Raw genomic sequence first — 15,913 nt, forward strand, 5'->3', positions numbered from 1 at the left:
TTACTCGCCATCACTGGAATCTCCTGACAAATTGAACCATTGTTCCTAAGAAAGTGACTCACGTCAGACAGGAAATCTTCTCTGTGTTGGATTCACAATATTTTTTTTCCTCTTTGTTCTCATTTACACCTCACTGCCCTCACCTCAACCTCGTATGTTTGTGTCAGTGAAAGTCTGAGATGAATAGCTGGGGATTTTCTCCCTCTCAACAACCTCTGTTTTTGCTCATCGTCACCTCATTTGTTATCAGCTGCAGGAGAGAGAATACTTCACAAGAAGTCTGCAAAACATAAAGTCAGAATTATAATGGGTTAAACATAATTTCCATAAAGCTGCATGAATATCAAACTATGAATGTGAGGGTAAATATTAATATCTCACCTTACACCTGATCTCTGAGGCCTTTTTATAATGTTTATAGTCAGACTTTGATTTCAACTGACGTCACATTTGTTCTCACTTTGTCATCACTAAATAAAATAATCAAATAATCTAATAACATTATCTTCTCACCACTAAAGCATTCTTTTGAAATCTTCTCTCAGATTTGTGCACTGAGCGCTGTCGATCGTCTCTGAAATCACAATTTCAAAACAAAAAATTGTATTTCCCCTCAGAGTTTTGAACAGCCTGTAGATATTTGGTTATTTTGACATTTAAATGTTAATCATTTTGAAATGTCACACTCTATCCGCAACAGATGGGGGAACAGGGCATCCCCTTTTCAAACAGATCAAAAACAAGCGGAGGAAATGTGGATCGTGTTGAGTGCAGCTTCATAACTCTTTGAGTATTTTTTTATCATCACATCTGTGTAATAGAAATGAGATTGGGACAGCATATAAAGTTGTGATAAAATACAGCATATGTGTGAGGAAAATATCAGACAATGGTTAAGAGAGGCTTTAGATCCCTGTCCTCTTTAGGTTCTGTTGTAAGTATAATGCTGACCCATCATGAGTGGCAGGGGGGCCGTGAGGAACAACACCTCGTAAGACAACTCCCACTGACTCATAACTGTAGTAAAGAAATAGCTGACCGTTTTATTTACTCATTTCTAGTGGAATAAGCAACTTCTGCAATGTCCTGGCATTTTATTTATAACTTCAATCTTTCAGGCAACAGCAAGTAGAAACTTTTTTTTTTTACAGAAGTAGGGCTTCTCCTCTTCCTCAAATTGTAAAACTTCAATCCTGCATCTACCAGCAAGTCTAAAAATGTCCATCAACCAACATATGAGCTCTTTTAGAATCATTCTCATCGATCAATGATTATCCTTATCACTAAAAACAGTGAAAAGCAAAATTGAATACACAGAGTATCCGCAGATCTAGTTTAGTTCTTTGTTTTTGCATAAGCACTAAAGCACTTTAATCATAAAAAGTGACATCTACTGTCATGATTTGGTCTTGTTTGGTTTTGTATTTTGTTTATTTTCAGAGTTGAGATTTCCATGTTTTAGTTTGTCTCATTCTGGTGTTGCTTGTTTTCCTTGTGTGTTTCTTTATTTGAATGTTTTCCTGGTTATGTCTACCTTATGTCTCTTTTTGTAATTTTTTATCCTTGTGTTTCTCTATGTCATAGTGTGTATTTTTTCAGTTGATAATCCTGAGTTTAGTTTTCAGTGTTTCCTGTTTCATGTTGTAGTTTTCGCCCCCGTGTGTCATGTCTACAGTGTGTCTTCATGTCTGTGTGATTCCCTCCAGTTTTGATTGCCCTAATTGTTCTTCCGTTGTCTTGTTAGTCTCTCACCTGTGTTCCATCCATTCTGAGTCAGTTCATTCGTCTTGCTACCCGTGTATTCTGCATATCTCTTTGTGGCTCCCTGAGGTTTATTTCTTTTTTTTACTTTTTGTGGATTTTTGTTGTTGCAGTCTTTAAAAAAGTAGCCTTGTTTTTGCCTTTTTGTTTGTTAAATATATATTTTGTTTCTGCAAGTGGGTCCTGTTCCTCATCATTTAAACATCTGACATCTACACCACATTAAAATCCTTTTTAAAAAAACAATACTCATGATCAGGGTTTCAAGTTTTAAATTTACTTTTTTGATCACCAGCCACCAGCTAGTAGATTTTTAGGTTACCAGCCAACCAGATTTTCTATCAGCCAATTTTGCCCAATCTGGCAACACTGATTTGTTGCATTATTTCTGCAACCTGCCGATTCAAACAGACGCAGTGATATTTGCTTCATTCATCACCAGCCAAAATGGCTAGTAACTCTACAATGTTACCCCCCAAAGTTCATTTTTACCCCCAAATGGCCGGTTGACGGGTGTTAATTTAAAGCCCTGCTCATAATTCATAATCATTCCTTGTTGTGTTACAATTTAAAATAAAAGATACTCTTAAGATGAGTCAGGATGGAAAGATGTGTTGAAAATTCATGTGACGACACTTTGGTTTTTTTTTTTGTCAAAACATGAATGTGTTTTGTACGTCTAAATGCAATGTCAATTCCATTTCCTATTTATTTCATTGGCCGATTAAATTTCATAACGTAACATTAAACACTGAAATGCAGCTGTGGCTCAGTGGTAGAGTCAGTTGTTCCTCAACCTGAAGATCATGGGTTCGATCCCCAGCTCCTGCAGCCACATGTTTGATGTGACCTTGGGCAATACACTTAACGCCAATTTGCTCCCGCTGCTTTGTCTGGGGCATGTGAATGTGTATGAGTAGGATTAGTTAATACTGATGAACACTTTACACTGCAGCCTCTGTCAGCCGTGTAGATGTGTGTCCTGCGATGTAAAAATGTTTTGAATAGTCAGAAGACTAGAAAAGTACTATAACAGCAAGTCCATTTACCAAATGTGTATTTGTATAAACACAAAAGAAAAGGCGAAAAATGTGGTTCTGAATCACCTATGTATTACACACTTACTGTATTAGTCAGTCATCTTCCTGCTCCACTAAATATTTGACGCTTTCTCAAGTACTGATGTTTACTGACAGTAGGTGATTAAATCATATTCTTAAAACAGTCTTATAATAATGTAGACATGTGGGAAAGGTTATTTCTACATTTAGAGAACTTTAAAGTTTAATTTGGACATCAGTTTTATTTTGATACACTTCCTCAAATGCAGCAGCGTTGTTGACTCTGAGTCTGCACACTTATTTCACTTTATCAACAAACTTAGAGTGACTTAGAGTTATTCTAACAAGGAAAGATAACTAGTCCATTATTTTCTTGGGTGGCATAAAAAAAACCCAGTAAAAACCATTATTACAGATTAATTTGTTGCTTATAACATTGTAAACACAGGACATCCTCTGTCCTTTGTGATTCTAATCAGACAAATGTTACACAGATAGCTGAACAATACTTTGATCAAACATTAGGCTGTTTTCTGTATGAAATAAAGAAGATGAAACAGAGAACAGCCAATGTGACACTGGAGTGCCAAAAACAAAAATAAGACACTCAGTTTCCCAGACTCAATTGCTGCAGAGCGACCAGTCAACCAATGAAACTGCTCTGTGGAGAGGACTTCCTGTTTGGTGGTGTGAAGTTTGAGGGCGCTACATGAACTACTGTCACAAAACAGTGTGAGACCAGAGACTGGAGGACAACTTCTGGACATGGGTGAGAAATGTTTTTTTATCTTTCATGAAACAAGATGCTATTTTTACATGGAGTGTCATTCACTAAATACTGCAGGGTAAAAACTGTGTTCAGTTATTTTAAACCTAATTGGTATTGACACTTCATAACCTTGATTTTACAAAAAAATAAAATCTGTACCTCTGCAAAAAAACAAAAAAAACATTTATATGAATATTATGTGAAAACAGTTTTTTTAATAGAGATATTTCACATATAAAGAGATTTTATTAATAAATGATTAAAAGTTTAGTTAAGTAAGGTAATCTCACAATATTTGAGACCATTCTGGTACAAACAGAACAGCTTATGTGGCACAGAAAGAAAGAAGAGCTTAAAGTACAACATCAGTTAAACGTCTTACAATATTCAAAATATGTCTTCAACTTGTGAAATGGAGAAGTTAGAGGCTACTAAAAGCAGAATCAAAGGTTCAACAGCCACAGCACAGGAAACAAGTGATCTCAAAAGAGAGGCATATTGTTTTTTTGCACAAATGAGATCACTGTGGGTGCTGGGCTGATACTGTGAAGAGAAGTTCCTTCTCAGAATCACAATTCTTTCCCAGGACTGTTTTTTTCCCAACGTAAAATGCCTTAACTATGCCTTAAATATTGATGATATATGAAGAGTAATATGCCAGTTTTATTTCTTGCTTTTTTTCTCACCTCAGAACAGGGAATAACACTTTGTTATCTTTACCTGGCAGTTTATTTCTTCAGACTGTCTCAGCCTTTCCAAACACTGTTGTTTATGTGTAACAAGATCACACACACTGAAGCACACAAGCGGGTTTATTTTTGAGGAGGAAGTGGTTTTGCAACTTGTGGTTTAATATCAGACTCAGTTGAGAAAATGTCCTTCAGATTTTTTTCAAACTAATCTTAGAATAAGAAATATTACACAAACTTTTTATTAGAAAGATATATCTTAATCTGTTAATTATTTGATTTCTGCTGTAGTTTCAGTATTGTCTAATGTTACTTTCCTTGACTGAGGTTATCTGAATGAACTCTTTAGCCGTAAAATGTTGTTTTCTTGCTTTGGTAGAAGCTCCAGAGGACCTGAGTGAGACTTCTGAACAAACAGCAGCCAGTGATGACGAGCAGGGGACAGAAAACAAGGTACTAACCTCAGTCTGTGCTGGTGAAATGTCGGTTACAGGCTTTGCAATCTTCATCAGTTACTGTTAATCTGTGACTTCAGACATGACTCCTCAAAGTGAGTTCTGCCTTGCCTTTTCATTTCCCTTTTTTTGTGAATTTGAGGCAGAGCTGAAATGTCTAAAGTGCTGATTGTGTGTGCACATTTGTTTCATCTTGATGGCTCATTATGAAATGAGTAAAAAGGAATAAGTGATTCTGCATCGTATTCTCAGAAGGCAGCTAAAGACGCACGCACATCCCAACACATAAAAAATGCCACAATATTTCATTGCACACATACGGAAACTGCAGATGGCCCTCACAGCCTCGGTTCTGGTAACTACAACGAGAGGTACAATATGAGAAAGTCAAATTAGCTCATCAAATTTCCAGGGCTGAAGATAGTTGAAAGCAGAGTGGTTTCTGTGGTGAGTCCCAGCCTGCTGATTACATCTAGCCAACATGCTACTGACAATCATTGTGAGAGTCACATATCAACACTTTGACATTAACATCACCCACACGGATTTCCAAAAAAGTTAATCTAGTGGAAATTGACTGAGTGTTCGACAATGATATTCGTTGTCGGGTGTAGAGGGAGATGTGAAGAAACACGGGCAACCCTTTGAAGCTAAGAGTGCAGTCGTTTCCTGTTGGCAATCTCTGATGCATGAACCTGAACATTTAATGAATCACATCTGAATTTAAAGATTCCTTCATGGGCTTTTTATGCAAAATTCCAAGTTAAATTCCACTTCTTTTTTTTTGGACAAATTCACCATCCACCTGTTAGTTTTGAACACATTGATCTGCCAATATCTGGTCTTGAATTATATATTAAGTGGTAAAATAAAAACAGAGTTCCTTTGTGTTAACTGGGAACACTTCACACAACGTGTGGATCTGCTGAACTGTGACTCAGTCAGGGCTATCTTGGTTAGAGGTCTGCACCTTCACTATTACTCATTGTAGAGGCCTATTTCTCGGAACCAGGAACCGCATAGAGGAACTTGATTCAATATGAAACCACCTTGAGTCGTTATGTTGTACAATGACTGCCACAGAAATAAAGCAGCTTTAACCGTGGTGATTCAAAATAACATATCGACACTGTCCATTGTGGTCTCTTTTGACATCAATTCTTTTGAAATTGATCGACACAGCAGAGATGTGAGACTTGACATTTAAATATTTGTAGTCAAATATACTGTAATCTGTGATTTCACTGCAAAGGCAGAAGTGAGTAAACAGCCATTTCGAGCTAGTGTTCACACGTCAGGATGAATATCATTACTGTGGAAAAATGGCATTCAAATAAAATACTGGAGCAAAAATTGAGGTTAAGTTGTTGGCGGGTATCAGCAGAGTTTGTTGTAAAAAGATAACTTAAAAATATTTTTGACGCTTCCCCTTTAAAGATGATGGAAAAAAAGTATTCTTAGATTACGATGACTTTTTTGTCTTAAATTGTCTTTGTTTGATACTTCTTGTAAGGAAATCTTTCACACTGATGGTTTAAATTCTGCAAGCCTCCACGGTTTCATTTCTGCTTTCTTGCAAACCACAAACAGTGACATTGTCAATTTCTGACACTTCACTTCTTGGTAGCCCTGGTTTAATACTTACCATGTTCTAACTTCTGGGTATTTTAAAACCCTCATAGTGACTGACAAGTTCTGCAGAAAAACAGCAAACATGCTAGTAATTTTAAAGCACTACAAAGCAGCATTTGAATTCAGATCTTTATCATCAATCAACACAGATACAGATTGTTTACTCCACATGAAGTCCTTCTTTTCTTTAAGTGACATTTGTGATACCAGCGTCAGACGACTCTAGACCAAAAACCCCACGTCTGCCTCTTTCTCTCCAGACAGGATGTGAGGTTACCTTTTGAAAGTAGCGGTGAAACCTGACTTTATGATTTTGCATTTCATTTCAACATTTACGTCCTGATTTCGTTTCCTTTTCAAATACCTTCAACTGTAAAACCAGGGTGCAATGTCGGCAGACACTGTCTCATTTCCATGAAATTCTCAATTCCTGATGCAAAAGAGATTTTTTTCCCCCCTCTAATGCATTTATTTTCTCCATGCCAGACCTCTTCCTCTGTCATTGAGATTCATGACTCTATGACTGAATGTGAGGAAGAAGTGAGGTCCAACTTAATGCCGACGGAGGAGAAGGTATTTGTAGTAAGTCTGCACAATTTCATGAAGGACAGAGCTACACCCATAGAGCGGATCCCACATCTGGGCTTTAAGCAGAGTAAGTTTTTAGCACAGTTGTGTGGTCACAATATTTATAGGGAAGTTAAATGCAAATAATAACATTTGAATATGTTTTCTCTCCTTCCAGTTAATCTTTGGAGGATCTACAAAGCTGTGGAGAAACTTGGGGGCTATGATGCAGTAAGATCAGATTCTAGTTTTGATAATGTTAAATGAATCATGAAACACAATCAAGTGTTATAGTGGTTCCTACCACAGCGATGCTTGTTGAAGCTGCCAAGCTCCTGATGTATAACCCCCCCCCCCCCCCCCCTTCATGCTCTGTTGTCTTTGATGTTGATACCGTGAGAAAGCTCAGAAAACGGAACTCTTACTGAAATGGCACAAAACAGGACTGGTATTCTATCAGTTTAGGCCTTCCACATGAAAATCAGCAGGCATGGCATTGAAAGGGGAACCAGACAACTCCCTTCCACATTTCAGTCTGAGATTCAAATAGTACATTCTAAAAGGATTGCATTTCTGCTTTGACCCAAAGTGCTTTACAAATTCAACCCTAGTTACCCTATTCAAATACAAACAACAAAAAGAAGATACCATGTCATATTTATCATGAGAATTAGATCATTTAAGGTGGAAGCAGAGCTTTCATTTTTGAACGTTTGTTGTTTGTTTGGAGTTCATGTGTGAAATGGCTTCATTGATACAAAAACAAACCTTCGGTGGAAATGAAACATATCAGACTGTCCATTCACTCAAATATAAACCCATCAGCAGAAAAAGACACTCTAGGGATTTAGTAAGAAGACAGTTAGAATCTGCTTGGGGCGGTTGTAGGGAAGGATAGGTTAAAGTGACATACATGTCATTTACACAGGAGACTGTGTTGGAGTACCTTTTAAAACCAGAAGACAATGATAAGATATTGTTTAAAGTAGCAATATGTAACTCTGACACGTAGTGTTTAAAATGGACACTGCAGTCCAAATTCAAGACATTGGAGAGAGTGGTCTTATCTGACCCTCCTCCCCGGAGTCGATGCACACACGGGTGCTTCCGTGTTAAAACAGCTCTGCGTCAGTCTTGAAACCGCTCAGCGTTCTAACCTCTCAAAAAGCATCTCCAATATTTATCCTTTTACCTATTCCTGGTCATGGAGCTTATTAGAAAATTCAGAGGCTTTTTAGGTCAGGTAGAATCAGTTATATCTGAACCAGTTCTCTTGCCCGCTTCCATCACTGCAACACCTATTGTCGTTTGCCTGGCAAACTGAGGCAAGGCACCCCCAAATAGGCGTCACAATGTCCATGTGGGGGTGCCTTGAAACTGCTTACCATCTCTGGCTAAAACAAACACAGACCATTCCAGATCAGAATTAAAGCTTAGAAGGAGGACTCACTGGCTGCTGCATTGTTGTCAGAGAAGCCAGCACTTCAACATAGCATGTGTCCTTAATGTCTGATGATATAGTAAGGTCATCAATACAAATAGAACATTTCATGTTAACCACATATTAGAATGTATAAATTAAGATGCTTGAAATTGTCTTTAAGAGACTTAAAAAGGTAGTGTTCCTGTATTTGATGACCTGACGACCCAAAGCAACAATGACCGAAGTGCAGATACAGATGTACATTTGAAACACTGTGTTTCCCAACAGGTGACTGCCAGACGTCTTTGGAAGAAAGTGTACGATGAGCTGGGAGGAAGTCCAGGCAGCACCAGTGCTGCAACCTGCACACGCAGACATTATGAAAAGTGAGGATGATTCTTTTCCTAACCTGTCAATTCACTCTCTGAAAAACAGATTTATGACAAGGAATTTATTTTTTTAGGCTAGTGCTGCCCTTTGAAAGACACATGAAAGGAGAGGAGGATAAACCTTTGCCTCCCAGCAAACCACGGAAGCCATACAAGAGAAGTTCAGACGGCCAAGTCCACAAGGCCGAGAGGAAGAGGAAAAGGTGTCAGCTGGATAACCAGATGGATTCTGAGGTAACATAATATCTGTGAACATGTCTCAGAAAAGCTAGGTATAAGTGTACTATTTGTGTTAAATATCCCCTGTGTTATTTTATAGGTTGTGGCTCAAAGAAGTCCAGAAGCTGCCTGTCAAAGTGAAGCAGTGATGCATCCTCACCGGGCTCTCTGGACCTCAGATCAACACCATCCGGACAGCTCTCAGCCAAACAGATCAACCCCCAATCTTTGTACCACCGTCTACACTCGCCTTGTCCCGGTCCCCACATCCTGCCTCTGGCCTGCCCGTGTCCCATCCACTGCTGGGGAGGTCATCTCCCCTCTGGAGAAAAAGAAGCGAATGGCTCAGGCTAGTCTTAACGTGCCCCTGAGTCCTCAGAGCGAGGACAAGGAAAGGCCCTCCGTCATTCACTGCTCAGGCTCTCCATCCCGGGCTTCTTCCAGCCACAACTCCTCTGATGGCTCCCCGCTGCCTTTGTCCTCCTCCTCTTCCCGCAGCCCCTCCCCTTATTCTGTTTCATCAGAGGACGGTCATGTGGGGAGTGAAGATAAACCTGCATCTTCCTCTGAACTGCCCCAAACATGTTCCAGCTCTGTGAAAAATCCACCCAGCGGTGGTGAGGACAGCAAGACTTCTAGCTGTACTCCGATATCCAAAGACACAGCCAGACAGAATAAAGATGATTCTTGTGCCAGCCCTCAATCTGTAGACCCTGTTAAAGTCGAGATTAAAGACTCAGCCTGGAGGCCAAGCCATAAAGGGAGCAACAAATATATCAGCCACTCCCCCTCCTCTTATAGTGTGATATCTGACTGGCCAACATCTAACTCTAGTTTTACCAAAGTAATTCCAAAATCCGTGCAGCTCCTGCGGCCTGCTCCTATTCATCCAGGTTATAAACTCCACCAGGGCAGGGTGATGCAGCAGGGGGACTCTCTGACTTCCGCCAGGAAACAGAACCACATGGCTCCTTGGACTTATCAAACAGAGAAGAGGGAAAAATCCAGGACAATGTTACAAAAAGTTCCCTCCACTCAGCAGAGTGCGTCTGCTTCTTCCACCAGTATGCCGATGTCACGTGTCCTATCGAGCTTTGAGAAATCGGGGCGAGACTCTCGGCACCAATCTCCTTCACACCCGGCCTTGTTCCCCAACAGAATGAGACTACCTCAATCTCAGTTTTTCTATCGCCATGTCCCAATGAGCCCTGCTCTCATTGGGTCTGCTGTTTACCCTTACTACCCCTCAGTCCCTCTCTTGAATCCCCATTTAGGATATACCCTGCCGGCCATGGGCCAAATTTATCATCACAAAATGTGATTCTTTTAAATTTCAACTCCTGACCTCTAAAGTTATCACTTGAAAAAAATATAAGTATATTTTTACTTTGAAGGAGGCAGCGTTGGAGCGTGTTTGCCTCATTTACAATTTCGCTTATTTTGGTGAAACCTTATTTGCATTTCAAACATGCATGCAACGTGCTACTATTAAGGGTCTGGGGCTTAATGCACAGCTCTGGGTCAGCAGGAAATCACTAACTGTAATTTCTGATGGAATTTGTTAAAGTTCTGCAACCGAATATAAACTGCACTGCACAGAGTTACAATTCCAGCTGCAAGAGATTTTTCTACACACAAGTAAATCAATCAAATATTGTTTTTCTTTTTCTATGAATTATTTTATATAGTTTCTGTTGTTTTTTTTTTAAATATTTATAAGTAACACTGAACAGATGAATGAAAATACAACATTACATTTCTCCATAAAACAAAACAACATACCACTAAGCCCCCTTGCCTCCATAGTTCCAGACCCTCCCAACACCACTTCACTCTTCAAAAAGTCAGTCGCTCAACTACTTTCAAATCAATGAACATTTGTTTACACACAGGTTTCATGCAAAACTTTATGTTTGTAATGATTTTGGCGACCCTTGTGGACAAAGCAGTACAGGACAGTACAAAACTAATACATGTTAAGATTTGTTATGAGAAATTCACAATAGATGGATTAAAAAACAACAAGTTACATTAAAATCACAGCTCGTACACAGTAAGCACACAAAATACCTGGTATTTAAAGCAGAAAACCTTCTAACAGTACTGTGTTGTAAAGTCTATTGAGCATAATGGTTCTGTATGAATAATGAATTGTGTATACTAAATATTTTTAAAGATAGTGTATTATGTTCTCATTGTCATTTGCATGTATTCAGTAAATAAATAAATAAAATTGTCAAATCACGATGAAAACGTAATGAATACTGAAACCCTTTGGGCCTTTGTTTTTAACTATTTAACTCTAGAATATAATACTCAATATTTTTGTCCTGATGTCACAACATCTGATGCTAGATCTTAGCTTTTAAAAAATATCCAATGGAGGAAAATTAATTGTAATTCATTTGAATTATGTCATACAATATGCATACATAGAGAGTAAAATTATAATGCAAACTGGATGACTGAATATTCATTTTAAATATAGGTCAAATAATGCACCTATAATCTGAAAATTAATTTTATCAATTTTGATCACTAATCGCTTCCATAGTCAGCAACTTCCCGCAGCACGTCTGCCAGCAGTCTCCCGGTTGAAGCCATGCTAGTCTGCTTAATGTCAACAGGAAGTCTCGCTAGGAATAGATCTGACTGGATCGCTCAGTTGCCCCAATCCTGAATGAGACTGACGTTAGTCCCTCCTACCTCATTAGCATACGGACACTGAAATGTATAAATAAATAAATGTAGAAATGAGTAAATGTGGAAATAAATGAATGTAGAAATAAATAAATATGGAAATAAATAAATGTAGAAATTAATAAATGTGGAAATAAATACATGTAGAAATACATTTAAGACATTTAATTATTTATGTCCCATTTATTTACCAGTTTTTATTTATTTATTCACGCATTTAATTATTTAATTATGTATTTATTATTTTATTTATTCCAGTATTTATTTATTTATTTATACTTCTGTCAGATCTCGTCCTCTATACTCCAAAGATCCCTAGTGTTCCAGATGGATGACGTCACTTAGGCTTCGTCCAGCTAGTCAATCGAGCAAGGAAATCACAGCGTTTCCCAAAAAGTAACATACTAAAAAGGAAACTGTTATACCGTCTTCAATCTCCCTTGAAGCCATGACTTCTGACCATAGACTGCAAAAAAAGACGTGTTTATGAAATTCAGTAAAAATCCAAACTTCATAATGCTTCTTTGTCACAAAACATTCACCTGAGTTTAGTCTTTCAGGAGGCAATGCTCATATGCAGTGTCGAAATTCCGTCTCTTAGATTTAGATTTAGAAGCTTACTCCAACCATGAACCAACGAACAACAGCCTCATTGTTTACTGTCTTAATAATTTTATTATAAAGCCCGTTAATCGATGAAACATCTTTCTCGGGTTAAAAGGAAATTGCCTTGCAGGCTCAACAGAGGACGGAGACGCGTACAGGCCCCTCAAGATCTCGCGATAATCATGCAAGTGGCGCGAATAAACAAGGAGTTTTCTCGTGTGAATGGACGCTGCTGTGTCGCTTGTTACTTTGTCTGTAACTTTTAAAACGTCCTCAGCGTGAATCGCTCAAAAATATAGTTTACGGTGTCCATACAGAGTTTGCAGTACAGTCAAACTCAGTATTCTGTCAGTATTTCTTGTAAACGATAACCATGTCGGACGTTTTGTCAGATGACGGGAGCGACATCAACCACGATGACAGCCAGGAGGATGTTATGACCCCGGCGGAGCTGATCGCGAAACTGCAAGAAGTGAGCACGTCTGAACTCTAGTGACCCATTAGACCGTGACATGAAATGTTTAAGACCTCCTGAAGCTACATGTTATCTCATGTCATCATAACAGTCTCCTCACAGTGATGTTCCTCTCTGTTTCTGGCAGGCTTGGCTGAATGAGAAGTTCTCACCGGAGCTGCTGGAGAACAAGTCAGAGGTGGTGGAGTGTGTGATGGAGCAACTCACCCACATGGTACATTATTACATTGAGAATACTTCTACTCTGTTGGTTGTTTTTAATGGTTTGATGATTTTGTCACGAACAACACATGCTTTGTGCAGGGTTATTTAGTACCCTGTAACTAATTCAAGGTATTAAAGCTTATGGTAGAGTTGATAATCAGGTCATTTATTATATTTACGGTTTAAATACAATACTTAAAAATGGCATTATGGCTACTGAAACGTTTTATTGCAAAGTATTGCAATGTGGAATTTACTGGGATGGACTGTAAAAGGTTGCATATCATTGAAATACTTCAGGTGTCCCAAAACTTTTACTCAAATACATCTCTGACAAACATGTTCTTAGTTACACCTGACCTCAGTTAAACTATCAATTCTATTAATCGTAAGAAAATGTTCATATTCATAAGCCTACCACAATTGAGCTCAATATACAGTACTACTTCAAAATAGGTTTTCTTCAAAATTGTAAAATGTTCACTTTTCCAAATATAAAACACAAAAAATCATCAAGATGAATTAGATTTATTTTGTATGTGCTTGATAATTCATACCTAAATAAGAAATCAATGTTTTAAATGGTTGATTTTGAATCGTCTCATTGTTTGGTAATGGGTTTTTTTAATCAAGCCACCTTTATAAAGTAATATACACGTAAGGCATCCTTTAACTGAAATACAATTGAATATTAGGATACCTGATCGCTTGATATTATATTCTCTTTAATGAATTTCAAGCCCTACAAAGGTTTAAGGGCCCTTAGTAGGTGATATGATTTAAAAGGTATGAACTGGCAGATAGATATATGCTGATTGTTGTAAATGTGCATGGAAATATTTCCGCTCATGTTGGTTTGCTGTGTCCATATGTGCTTATTCAAAAAATCTGAACCTTTTATCAGTGTACAGTGAAAGGGTTCTGGTATCCCAATCATATTCTCACATAGTACAAATATTTATTTTTTTTCTAAGTCACACTTGTTAAATTAAATGTTATTTTGTGACAGTGCCCTGACCTCTCACCCCACAGGAAGCCAACCTGCAGCGGGTTAAGAAAGGTGACACAAAGGCCAGCATCCATCGTATGGAAATAGACAGAATACGCTTTGTCCTCAGCAGTTACCTGCGCTGTCGTCTGCAGAAGGTCGGTCACGTCAACATGACGGTGTGCAAAATAAATGCTCTTGTCTGACTTGGTGGCTGTTGACCAAACACGTGTGAACTCTGTGCCTTTTGTTTATATGTAGATTGAAAAGTTTTTCCCACATGTCCTGGAGCGGGAAAAGTCTCGAGCTGAGGGAGATCCGTCACTGCTCTCGCCTGAGGAGTTTGCCTTTGCCAAAGAGTAAGAATCGAGAAGTGTGGTCAGAGCTGTAATTCTTTTTTTAAGACTCTTGGGTTACGAAAACTAACAAATGTGTATCTGCCATACAGGTACTATGCCAACACAGAAACATACCTGAAGGCTGTAGCACTGAAGCGCATGCCCCCTAACCTGCAGACAGTTGACATGCTCAAAGCAGGTGAAAGCTCTACTGTTTCCTCTAAAGTTTAACTTCACAAACTCTCTCTTATATTTTTTTAGTCTTCAGTGACCCATGCCAGAAATATTGCTATTAGCATGCGCTGACAGATGGTGGCATTTGCTCTGACATTTTCTCTGACTGTCACGCTAGTAAATCTCATGTATTCTAATGCAATCCTAGTGCCTGAGCCCTGTCTGGACTCATTTGTGTTTCTGCGGGTGAAGGAGAGACAGGAGAACATCCTGGTGGAGCCGGAAACAGATGATCAGAGGTACATTTGATCAAGACTTGTTGTCACTAGATGGCAGCCTTACATTTCCCCTTTCAGTACTGTTTTATTTTTCTGCATGGATACTGAATAAACTGGTCTTATTATCTGTGCTCTTACCTCCTCTATCAGAGAGTATGTTGTGGATATGGACGAGGGATCTCAGCATCTGATGCGGTATCGTACCGTAGCTCCTCTTGTCTCAAGTGGAGCTGTGCAGTTAATTTGAACGTTGAGGTAAACTGCAATAAGTTTGACGATGTCGTCTCTCTCATTACCTCAACCCTGCTCTCACAACCCTCCTATACAGACATCTGCTAATTCATTTCTGCAGATCTTACATAACAAACTGCTTTGTAGTGACATCTGGATTTATTTTTAAGCCCCCCTCCCCTTCTTTTTTTTCTCAATGTTCATTGCCTCATGTCTGCACATTATGGCGTTAAAGTGTCTCTTTTAAGAATTTAGGATATATTTATAATAAAGCAGAAATTAAATGTAGTTAAAGCACAGTCGTTCTTATGTTACAGGTCTGTTTGTGCGGATGTTTTTGGCTCCTGGAGGACATAAAGGAGCGATGACCTCGTTTTTGTAACATGGCAGCAATGAGGAGAATCACTTTGCAGAGAATGCATCTGGACATGCACCCATCGTTTACACTGGTGTCAGGATTAAAGACTCATTTGTGGGACGTAAACACAAACATTTGTTACACCATGTCTTCTGAGTCCTGGCTGGTACTGTGAGAAGGGCTCACTGAGGAATGCATTCTGTCAACCACACCAGCTTTTGCAGCGCTCTGGTGTTATTTTTGGATCTTTTTAATCACAAGTTTGGTTATGTAATAATAATGTATTCTGGTGTGCTGGTGTCAGTGTGACTGGCAAATACAAGTCAAAGTAATTTGCTAATTTATGGTTCATTCTGTTACTTTATCCACATGACTCACATTTTTTTGGACTTTTTTTTTCCTCTGCTGCTCGGTAACGAGACACATCGAATGACCTGGAGGGGAAATTTCATCAGCTCACTTGGCATCATAAGCTTGCCAAGAGGTATTATTTTTGCTCAACATGCTAAAATAAGATGAATGCTTATATTAAAATCCATTTTGCTCATGATTAATTCTGCTAGGTCACTTTTCTGCTTCGCTTAACCTTGAATATC

At 38.7% G+C, this 15,913-nt stretch overlaps 2 protein-coding genes across 2 annotated transcripts; both read left to right on the top strand.

Annotated features, from left to right (window-relative positions):
* The first annotated feature begins 3,493 nt into the window (after window positions 1-3,493).
* Window positions 3,494-11,209, top strand: arid5a (AT-rich interactive domain 5A). Its single transcript, XM_061037807.1, has 7 exons — window positions 3,494-3,591; window positions 4,660-4,733; window positions 6,854-7,022; window positions 7,113-7,165; window positions 8,646-8,743; window positions 8,821-8,980; window positions 9,066-11,209. The coding sequence occupies exons 1-7, from the start codon at window positions 3,588-3,590 to the stop codon at window positions 10,284-10,286; spliced, it is 1,779 nt and encodes a 592-aa protein (XP_060893790.1). The 5' UTR covers window positions 3,494-3,587; the 3' UTR covers window positions 10,287-11,209.
* Window positions 11,210-12,469: 1,260 nt separating this feature from the next.
* Window positions 12,470-15,871, top strand: gins4 (GINS complex subunit 4 (Sld5 homolog)). Its single transcript, XM_061037808.1, has 8 exons — window positions 12,470-12,743; window positions 12,874-12,960; window positions 13,983-14,096; window positions 14,200-14,297; window positions 14,387-14,475; window positions 14,659-14,749; window positions 14,879-14,983; window positions 15,277-15,871. The coding sequence occupies exons 1-7, from the start codon at window positions 12,645-12,647 to the stop codon at window positions 14,973-14,975; spliced, it is 675 nt and encodes a 224-aa protein (XP_060893791.1). The 5' UTR covers window positions 12,470-12,644; the 3' UTR covers window positions 14,976-14,983; window positions 15,277-15,871.
* Window positions 15,872-15,913: the final 42 nt, after the last annotated feature.

The sequence above is a fragment of the Labrus mixtus genome, chromosome 5 (genome assembly GCF_963584025.1).
Source record: "Labrus mixtus chromosome 5, fLabMix1.1, whole genome shotgun sequence".
Taxonomy (NCBI): domain Eukaryota; kingdom Metazoa; phylum Chordata; class Actinopteri; order Labriformes; family Labridae; genus Labrus; species Labrus mixtus.